Source organism: Parasteatoda tepidariorum, chromosome 3, assembly GCF_043381705.1.
Source record: "Parasteatoda tepidariorum isolate YZ-2023 chromosome 3, CAS_Ptep_4.0, whole genome shotgun sequence".
Classification (NCBI taxonomy): Eukaryota; Metazoa; Arthropoda; class Arachnida; order Araneae; family Theridiidae; genus Parasteatoda; species Parasteatoda tepidariorum.
The window spans coordinates 18,421,115-18,432,084 of record NC_092206.1 but is presented as its reverse complement, the minus strand read 5'-3'; the positions used below and the strand labels follow the sequence as shown (position 1 = coordinate 18,432,084).

General features: G+C 30.0%; 1 protein-coding gene across 2 annotated transcripts in view; it reads left to right on the top strand.

Moving 5' to 3' along the window:
• Positions 1–2,780: 2,780 nt before the first annotated feature.
• Positions 2,781–10,970, top strand: part of LOC107457363 (Gcn5 acetyltransferase) — a 36,985-nt gene continuing 28,795 nt past the window's right edge. Inside the window, exons 1-2 of one of the 2 annotated variants that reach the window (XM_016075510.2) lie at positions 2,781–2,942; positions 8,768–8,999. In XM_016075510.2, coding sequence (XP_015930996.1) covers positions 2,935–2,942; positions 8,768–8,999 — 240 coding nt within the window. In that variant the 5' untranslated portion in view covers positions 2,781–2,934. The remainder of the gene's footprint in view (positions 2,943–8,767; positions 9,000–10,970) is intronic. The other variant, XM_016075511.4, reaches the window with a different exon arrangement.

Below are 10,970 nucleotides of genomic sequence, written 5' to 3'. Positions count from 1 at the left end.
AATCCTAATTTCTACCTGCAAACTGCAGGGGTCCCCAAAGGGAGTTGGATCTGCCTGAGGTGTCATTTTGTTTCTATGGTCTCGATTTTTGACCAATTTTTTATGTATATTTAAAAGATTTGTATAACATGATTCTACAAACTGCAATTTTCCATATGCCGCATTAATTTTATAATCTCTTAAAGCAAACCAAAATAAATAAGTTTTTTTGATTTTATTTATTTATCAGTTTTTTCTGTAATAAATGTGCATTACATAAATAATAAATTACTTAAATGTTCATTTTTTTAAAAGTATTTATAATTAAGAATTATGAAACGTTAATTTTAATCAGTTGCACAGAAATGTTTACAAATTAATTTTGATAATGTGTGAAATGATTGATAACATAAAGTTCTTTACAATGTAAAGCCTCATGTTTCAAGTTTTGCAAGTTTTTCTATTTTATTTTAAAAATAATTTTCCCATTCAAAGTACAAAATATATAATTCTTTATCTTTGAAAATTAATGAGGAAAAATATTACTTTTGTATAGCCTTGTTATGCAATTTGAAATAATGTAATGTGAACTGTAAGACACCACAGTTCACAATTACACCAGTACCAATATTTTTTATGCATTATTATTGCATCGCATAATTGAGATCCATTTTTCGATGCTCTTGATTTTGCTTATAAGATTTTCAAGAATTTTTGCTTTGTGTCACAATCACCTTTGGTAAAAGGTTCTATTCTATTTTAAAAATGATTTTCTCATTCGAAATGGAAAATCTATGATTCTTAATCTTTCAACTTCTTTATTGTAAGACTAAATTTTTAATGCTTGCAGTTTAATATTAAATTGTCTTTCAAAAATTAATTATGGTTATGTGAAAAATGACTAAAATATAGCTTTGTTCTGTCATTTTAAGCAATTTACTGTGAATTATATGCGACATTAAATACACTGGCACTTATCTCCAAGATAAGGTAGACAAAACAAATGATTTTACCCATGTTTTCTATAAATATCAAATGAAGTAATTGCAAAAAATTTTAAAAGAAGTTGCAGTTACCATGCTTATATCTTTTCACTCTTAATTTATTTTTAATAGTTCTATATTTATAAAAGGATTTGTGATAATCTAGAAACCTCTGAAATAGTCCTTTATAAATACCAAACTAAACGGATTTAATGTATTTCTAAAAATTGTTTAGGAATTGCATAAACTCTAACTCCTAATTCGTTAAATTTAGTGCCAGATGGTTCTGAATGAAATCTGAACTCTCACTGTTAATTTTTTTTTAATTCGGGGGTTTAAAAAAAAAATTAGAAACAAACTTATCTCTTTTGTAAACCTCACTGTAGGAACTTATAGAAGCCAGGTTACTTTCAAATTGTTCAAAGCACTAAAATAACCAGTTTCAAATATCCATGTTAATCATTCATTTTTTTTTTCTATAAAAATCTAAGAATCTGAACTATCAAAAGGTTTAAAGTATAAATTTACTCTAGAATTATCCCCTTTGTTAGTCACAAGTCTTTAAAGTTAGGCCTACTTTGTCAGGGTCACTTAGTGTTTCCATTTTACTTTAGTAGCTCCTCAGTTTTCAAAACCATAGATTTGTGAAATATTTTGGCTAGACAATATTCTTTAATATAATGATTTTAAAACTTTCATGGCAAGCCCTTTGAAATAAAAATTGGCAAACTATTATACCTTGAAAATATGATAGTACTGAATTTGCTATGATAAAACCAAGTGCAGCTTTTGTGTTTTATTGAGTTTATTTTTTATTAAGTTTACATTCTATTTACTCCTACATAAACAGCAAAGGAATCTGAAGCAAATATAGCACTTTTTAATGAGGTATTCTTTTAATTATGTAGTTTTCTAGTGTAATGTATAATTTTTTCATAACTTTTGGTTGCAAAAATTTTTTGTTAAATATTTTATCTAGTAATTATGTTGACCTGCAAAAAATTAAAAAGTCTTTAAATTGTTGATCATACAAAATTTTATTTATTGCTTTTACTTGTTTCAATAAGGAACATCAACCAAGTGGTTGCATTTTACTGCATCAAAAGAACGGTTTCAAAGCAATATATTTTGTTTTCAAAACTTCTCCTAATCGTTTTTTTCCCGTTTTGACGATATTGAAGGAGTTTTTCAGGCAAAATTTAAAAATATTGAAAATGTTAGGGAAGTCTCAGTTACATCCTTCAGTAAACACTGGCCCCACAGCCCCGATTTACTTTGGAACCTTTCTTGAATTTTGGCTCATGCGATTGCACGCTAATGTGATTCGTGCGTCCGCGAACAGTTCTTGTCGTTTTTTAAACATTCACATGCACATCTAGGGCAATCGCATGCCAAGTGAATACTCCTTTGATGAATATATTGTGAGAGTATGAAAAGCAATATTAGCTTTGTATCATGGACCATAGACTCGCCCACCATAGTCATCTTTTTTCTTCTGAAAGGCCGAGATTCATGTGAGTGTATTCAAATATTAAAAAAGGATGAAAAGTAACTTTTATAATATTTTCCGAGTAAGAAAAATAATATAAGCTTTGTATCATTCAGCATAGACTTATCATATAGAGACATCCTTTTTCTTCTGAGAGGCCGAGATTTGTGTGAATGTAATAAAACATTAAAAAAGTTCCTTTTCATTAGTGAAATCGGTAAAAAACAGAGCATGAAACGCTACGCAAGTGCAACCAATCCATTTCACGAATGCAGCAAGACTGATCTATTTATGTGGAACATGCAAGCTACAAGCTTATTACAATCGTCTATACAAGTTGATAAATTCTCCATCGTTATCAACTGTCAGTGTTTTGTTTGTTCTGTTTCGGGTTTTTGCGTTTTTTGCTTGGAAAATGCTCTGAAATTCGTTATAATATATTTGATTAAATTATCGAGGGCTATATATAATACTTGAGGCAATATGGCTCGGTAAAAATATGTTTTCTGTGTTTACTAATTTTATATTTTAGGCTGTTTAGGCTTTGCAGCTGCTTGGAAACTATTATTCTTAAAAACTATGCATTCTCTTGTTGTTCTGGTTCAATTTGCTGATTTTTGGGCCTACTCTATTTCAAATTTATTAACGAAAAAAAAATTTTTTTTATGTATGGAGACTTATAACCATTAGATTAGAGAATTAAAATGGCATTCCAGTTTCAAACTTGAAGCCTATATCCTATTTCCCAGAAAAAACCTTTAACACGGTATCCCTTCCGCAATAAAATATTAGTATTTCATATTCAAAGCTTGATAAAAGATAATTAAAAAAAATTTGGTAGAAAATTAATTTAAAATTTTAAAAAATCAGTTTAGAATGAAAAACAACTGCACAGATTTGCTAAAAACCATGAATTAACCCTAATACCACCTTCTGCTCTCCGTAAATTGTGAAAATAGCATGCATATACCAGCAATGCCTTTAGATCATCATTAATAATTAATCCCATACCATTACCAATAGCCCTATAGCATATAGTTAGCATTAAAAAAAATTAAGTCCCTGATTGGAAACTTTCACTTTAAATATCTGAAGTTCAGCATTTAAGTTAAATAACTGAAAAGGATACATAAATAGCAGAAGATAAAATCATAATTTTTTGAAATGTTTTTAACTCGAAACACAACGAACCCGTGTTTGTGCTGCACCAGATCTATTGATATTGACATGGGTAGAAAATTTCCATACTGGTACCTGTCCTGAAAAAGTCACCAAATTTTGACAGCAGCTAGGCATTGTCAGACGAGAAACTCAAAAAGACCATTACTTAAAGCAGTGTTTCCCAAAGTGTGGTACGCGTACCCCCAGGGGTACGGGAATCGTTTAGAGGGGGTACGTGTTCTTATGCGAAATATCTTGCAACAAACGAAAATTTCAAAAATTTTATTTAAAAACAAAGTTAGCCATAAAAATCTACGATTACGTATTTTTCTATTGGCTATTTTTTGCAGAGTTAACAGTTAATAATTAGTGGTGTCAGCAGCTAGTTGTGATTTCTAATTTTTGTAAAATTTTTTATAGTAAAAAATGCATTCATTTTTTATTAGTGGTACACAGGGTTGCGAAAAATTTAGAAAGGGTACTCAAAAGTCATAAGTTTGGGAAACACTGACTTAAAGAAACGAAAACCGGGTGTATAGCACAAAGTCCCTCTCATGTATACCCTGATTTTTTGTTATTACAAAAACGATTTAATGATTGTTGGTATGAAAAGGTATTGATACATTTAAATATGTATGTCTATCATTAAAATCATTTTTTAGTTTTAGTTTAATAATTTTTTAACTCATAGATTAAGCAATGGGATAAACTAGCTTTCATGGAGGACTTTTTGATGCAGCAAACCCACATTTGCATTACATAGAGAAGAAAACCCCCCACTCTTAGCGTAATGGCAAAGGAATTTAAAATTATTTTCGATCTTCAATAAAGGATATTTTACGTCAGCACTGTGTTTGGTGCTAGCCGGAGACAGAATTTATATTTCTGGGACTTTAATCTGAGTTACCTAATCAAAAGTCGAGTGCTCTATCCCCTAAGTCACCAGGGCTTAGAAGAAGAGGCAGTTTTAAAATGGTTGTGAATGTTCTATGAGGGAATACTTTTTGAAATTTAAGACAAATTTCAAATGAACGTGACTCACGAAACATTAGTGAACAGTACATTTTAACCCTGAATAGGCCATGGTACATTGTCAGTGTTTTCATCGCAGAAAAAAAATGGGTGAGAATTTCTCACCCTTTCTTAAAAACTGGGTGAGATTTCTAAAAATTAAAAAAAAGAAACAAAGAGACTTGAAAAAAAATCATTTCTTTAATTATAATACATTTTTGACATCTTCTAATTTTTAAAGCATTGAATATTTTTGCTGCATCATCATATGGAAAATGCTCTATACCTACTTTTTCATCAGCTATTCTCATTAGGTTGCCCAAATGCGTATTTGTTTCGTTTTGATCGTTTCTACCCACTTTTGTTTCATTTTCATTTGTCTGTTTCGGAGTAGAAGATATTGCCTTTACAAGGCATTTGTCCATCTTGCATTAATGCGCAAAAAATTTGAACGTCTTAAGAAACCTTACGGTAAACACTTGGTTACAGAAAAATGCGTTCTGAAAGAGGTTCGGAGGGATGGTGTTCTGTTGTTCTTAAAGATTCTGAACAATACTGGTAAATAGGTATGGGGCAGATCTTGAAAATAATGAAATATCCAGGAAGAAAAGTGAAACTGATTTTATTTTAAATGGCGCAATGAGAAATATTTTTCAAAATGCGAGAAATTCGCGAATTTTGAAATTGGTTTATAGAATGCGCGAATTTCTCGCGGTAATCATTTTTTAATGCGAGAAAAGAAAAAAGTATGCGAGATTCTCGCGTTCTCACTCTGTTGTGAAAACACTGATTGTTTAACATAAGTTTAAAGTAATAAATGTTATAAAATATGAAAGTGTCCCCTCTGCAAAAATTTTAAATACATTTTTGTTTCAAACGTTTTAGTGTGATAAAATAAATTTTTATTGAAACATTTTAAAAGTTACATTAAATTTGAACCATCGAAATTGTTTTGAGAAAACAATAAATAAATTGTTGGATATTAAATATCACAATTGTTGTGGAGGGGATGTTTTCATCACAAAAGGGACCGGAAACCTGTTATTTTCTTCATAAATAAGTAAAATCTATTAGTTTCATTATATTAATTTTAATATAAAGTACAGAACAAACAAAATTTGTGTGACGTTTTCTTCATGAGAAAAAAGTAATAAGGAATGACAGAGAATGGAGCGACAACTAATGTTGAAATTTATCCCACGAACATTACATTGTGTTAGGTTTTTAATCAAAAATAAATTGGGAGTTTTTACAAACTCACTTTAGTAGAGGAAAGAGAAAACTTCTTTCAAATCCTGATGTCTTTATATCAGTTTTTAAGTATGATTCATTGAGTGTTACATCTAACAAAAACATTCATAATCAAAAAAATTCCATCAAATTTATAAAAAAGTGAAAACTGAGTTTTTACAAACTAACTATTCACCCTTACTGTTGTAGAGGAAAGAGAAAGCCTCTTTCAAATCCTGATGTCTTTATATCAGTTTTTAAGGATGTGTCATTGAGTATTATATCTAACAAAAACATTCATAATCAAAAAAATTCCATCAAATTTATAAAAAAAATATTCTAATTGACTATTTTTATGCATTGATCTTACTAACAAAGATCTGAAAGAGATTTTAAAAATTAATATGAAAACAAATTTTTTTTAAAAATAATAAAAGATCAAAATGTCCCCTCCACAGCATTTTACCTACCATAAGTCCTCTGTGCAATGTGTTAAAAATTGTCAATTGAAATACCTTTTAGTGTTTTCTTGTAATAAAATAGTATTATTTCACTTTAGAATTTATGCAAAAAAACATTCAACTAGTATAAGAGCAGAACTTCCATTAGAAATATAGATTTTTAAAAATGCTCAATTTCGCTGTCCCCTCTGAAAAAATATTTTTCTTATTTTTAAAAAAGTAAAGTTTATGGGCAATTTCAAATTGGCTGCTTTTACATATTGATTCTACAAAGAAGAATCTGGAAAAAATGTTAAAAATTAATTTTTCTTTTAAATCTTTTTTTTTAAATAAACAGAAGTCCAAAATGTCCTCTCCACAGCATCTTTCTTGATTACCATGGAATTGTCCTGCAATCACCTAGCCCCTATATATGTTCCCCACCTGTAGAACTGTTAGTGGAGTTTTCAGGCAATGCAGCTGCTAGGTACTTTACATTATAGTGGATTCTGAACCACTTAGATGTGATCAGTGAAAGTCTAGTCTGATTATAGGCCCAGCCTTTAATGTGGAGGATTCTGCTTTCTTGCTATTACACAATAAATTTGCCAAAAATCATAAAAGGGACTCAAATAAGCTATGGCACATCCCCTTGGATAGATAATGTATCAGCGGGAGAAAAAATAAGAGTGCCAGCCAATTTATGTACGCAAAATTATAACCAACTTTAGATAAATATAGTTTTTTATTAAAAGCTGAAGAAGAAAATTTCAGTAATTCTGGGTATCAAATTTCCATTAATTCCTTGATGTATTTTACTTGATCATTCTAATTATAATCTTTGTTCAAATGTATCTCTTGTTTAGAAATTCTAAAATAATTACAAATCTGAATATTAGATAGGAAAAGAGGTAGTGAATTCATATTTGAAAGAGACTTGTTCTTAGCAATAGGAGTCCAGAAATATGAATGTCCTGGTTCGAAAGTCTTGCGTAGTTGTTGTTAGTAGTTAAGTCATAAGTCTATGAAATGATGTCGTTCTTAGTATTATTAAGCAGTCTCATTATATTCTGAAATAGTTATAATAAGCATGAGCAGTTCTTTTGTTCGAAAATAATATTTTTTTCCTTCTTTTCCATGTCAATTTTCGCCATGTATTATGCGCGTACTTTCACATTGTTCCATTCAACATTTTTACAATTCAGTCAACCACAATCTATTTCAGCATGCTGTCGGTCCATAGCGTATAAAAGCGCCAATCATTTTACAGGTTTTATGAAATACTTGCTAGTCCTCGTGTGCGTGCAGTGAGCTGGGTTCGGTGCACTCTAAGGGTCTGTCTAGGTTTTTATGAGAAGTATCTATTTTGTGAATATTTAGACATAATTTGTGAAAAAAATTGTATTAAAAAATCAACACAAAAATATGGTAAAGTAAGAAGATATTTTCAAAAATTGTCACTACAAATAAAAATCATTTGTGACTGGTAAATTTTTATATATTATTTCCCATATATTCAAAAATAATTTTACTATTGTAAAGTTTTGGGCTTAAAATTGTATCTTAATTTAAAAATCATTGTCCATAGTAAAATTTCAACTTGAATTTTTTTTAAAAAAAGCATGCATTTAACAGTACTTGCACTAAAAGTTATTTTCATTATGAGAACATTTCCCACTGGGTCATGTAGAAAAAAGTTTCACAGAGAAAAAAAATGTTTCATAAAGGTCTGTTAAAATAAATTTAGAACAATGTTCGAATGTTTAGAATAATGTTCGAATTTCAACTTCCTGTAAAGTTTACAAAGGGTGCGCCTTGTCATTTAACTTTTTAAAAAAACTCTGTGAAAAAAAAGCTTGTTATAATGTGGTGTAGGCTACCACACCACACCATCTGACCAAGCACAAGCTACCTATCCGTGTATGCTCAATTAACCTGGGATTTATCGTTCCTTACCAGGATACGAAAAAAAATTTCAGAGGTGGGGAGGAGAATCTTAGAGCTTGCTTTTTTAAAGGCATTTTGTGAAATTTTGTGGCATTTCCTAAAGTTGAATTAATGACGGTACTGCTAAATGGCAGTAAATTAGTAAATTTGCCCTGGACAGACCCCTGCACTATCATGTGCAACTCTGCACATTTTGCAAGATATTCTGAATTTCAAGCTTCATTTCCCACCCTCTGAAATCGAACTGAAAAATCTCTTGATCATTTTATAATGGCTAATATAATCAAGAAAAGAGTTCTTTGTCAACAACTAATTATTTTATCATGATCATGTAAAGTCTTTGAAAATTGTTATGCATTTTGTTAATGTATATAGTGCTTAAAAATATTTTTTGAGTTCTTAAAAAGTACTTATTTTTTGGAGCTTATTTTTTGTTGAAAGATTTGACTATGCACCGTGGAAAAGCAACGTAAACATTTTTATTCTATGTTTGTTAATAGCTTACTATACACTTTTTCAATTTTTAGCAGAGGAAAAGCAGTTAGCAAGTTTGGATCAGAACGGAAAATAAAAAATTCTGCCAACAATGATCTGTATGATACCACCAAAAAATTTGATCCTGCCGTGAGGAGCAATAAAATGAATGGTGCTATGCCGGTGAAATCCTTGAGCAATAATATTCAAGAGGTGAAAAATAAATATCACTACTCTTCTCTGGAAAAAAAGTTGGAAAAGCTAGCATTATATTCTTTCTGCAATGTAAGTTAATTTTATACTTATCTATCAAGCATAAAATAGCATTATACATTTAAAATAATGCTACTATATTGTAATTTGATATGTTTATGTGATTTGCATTTTTGTTTACTTTTCTGATTTTATAGAAATGTGTGAAAATAAGATAAAGACCAAAGGGTAATGGCAATTACTAAAGATCATTAGTCAGTGAGCATCACAGGATATTCTAAGTTCAAAAAGGATGTTCCCAAAAAGTTCTCTTGGTGGGTTTAATACAAGATATCGTCACTCTCACAACAATAAATGTTGTATAACAAATTCTAGTGTTATTTACGAGAATGGTAGATGTTGTAGAACATTAAATCTTAGGTCTTGGGATCTTTAATCAAAAAGGCAATGGCATTAGCTTAAGATCAATAGGCATCACAACAAAATCTATTTTCAAAAATTGTGCACGAGAAAGGCTCTTTTGGAGGGTTTAATACAGGATGTGATCCCTCTGACTACAATAATAGTCTCATAATGAATACTTGTGTTTACCAGGATTGCATTGTTTTGGGACTATAAATTAGACCTTGGCATTATTAATCTCATTCTACCATTTAGGCAGTTCTGAACCCAGGAGGACTTGGATAACAGGGATGATGAGCTGCATTTGTCCCGGCAAAAACGTCTGTGTTTCATAGTTTTTAGTTCTGAAGATCTGGCTGGCAATTTCACCCTATATTTACCTTTTATTTTCAACCATAAAGTATTCCTTGATCTGTCCAGTCCTGTGGGGAAAGCATTGTCATCCATGGACATTCAATTGAAAATTAACAATGTCTCTGAATCCTACCTTGGGTATAAAATATCAACCCTATTTCTTCAAAGATTTACCCATAAAAACTGTTTTTATTATTAAGCTGATTTTTGTAGTGATTGTTCATTATTTTATATCATGGTATGGTATATAAACAGTTATTATTTTTAAATTCATTACCTTATAATATGATTATGATAATGTTATAAAACATTTGCTTAAGACTGTTTTTTGAATGCTCTGCCATCACGTGTAGAAACGTTTTTGTGTGTATAATGTGAAATTTTTCATAATTGCTGTTAGTTTTCAACAGTTATTCATCACTCTTAGGACAAGTTTAGTCTATATTTAGCCTGTGCTTTCTATGCTAATTCTAAAGATATAGTACAAGAATATGAAGAAAAGTTTCAGTTTTGTAGAGCACCTTTCGAAAAGTTGCTCTAACACTGCCTTATTTGGGCCCATAAGAATTAAAAATTATTCATTGATTTTCATCTAGGTTGAAAAATCTCACTAATTATCAATTTTCAAAATATTCAAGTTACGGTTATCAAATGCATTCTTTAGCCTGCTTAAATTTATGAAATTTGCTTAAAGTTTCTACTAAAATTTGCTTGCAAATTAGCAATTTTCAAAATATTCAAGTTACAGTTATCAAGTGTGTTCTGAAACCTGCTTATATTTATGAAATTTGCTTGAATTTATGACATTTGCTTAAGACTGTTTTTTGAATGCTCTGCCATCACATGAAGAAACATTTTCGCGTGTACAATATGCTATTTTTCTAATAGCTGAGTTTTCAACAGTTATTCATCACTCTTGTGTCAAGTTTAGTCTATAGCCAGTGTTTTCTATGTTAATTCTAAAAAAATGGTGCAAGAATATAAAGAAAAATTATAGTTTTGTGAGGCATTCATTGTCTAACTTTTACGCCTTTTAAAAAGTAGCTCTAATGCTGCATTATTTGAGCCCATAAAAATTGAGGATTATTCATTGATTTTCATCTAGGTGCAAAAATCTCACAAATTAGCAATTATCAAAATATTATGATTATTAAGTGTGTTCTGAAACCCAGATAATTCTCTACAGCTAGATGGTATATTATAGTTTTAAATTATAGCCTTACTTCAAGTGTAAGTCTCGTAAACTGTTTTGTTTTTTTATTTTCTTTAGCGAAAGAGCTTTGAAAA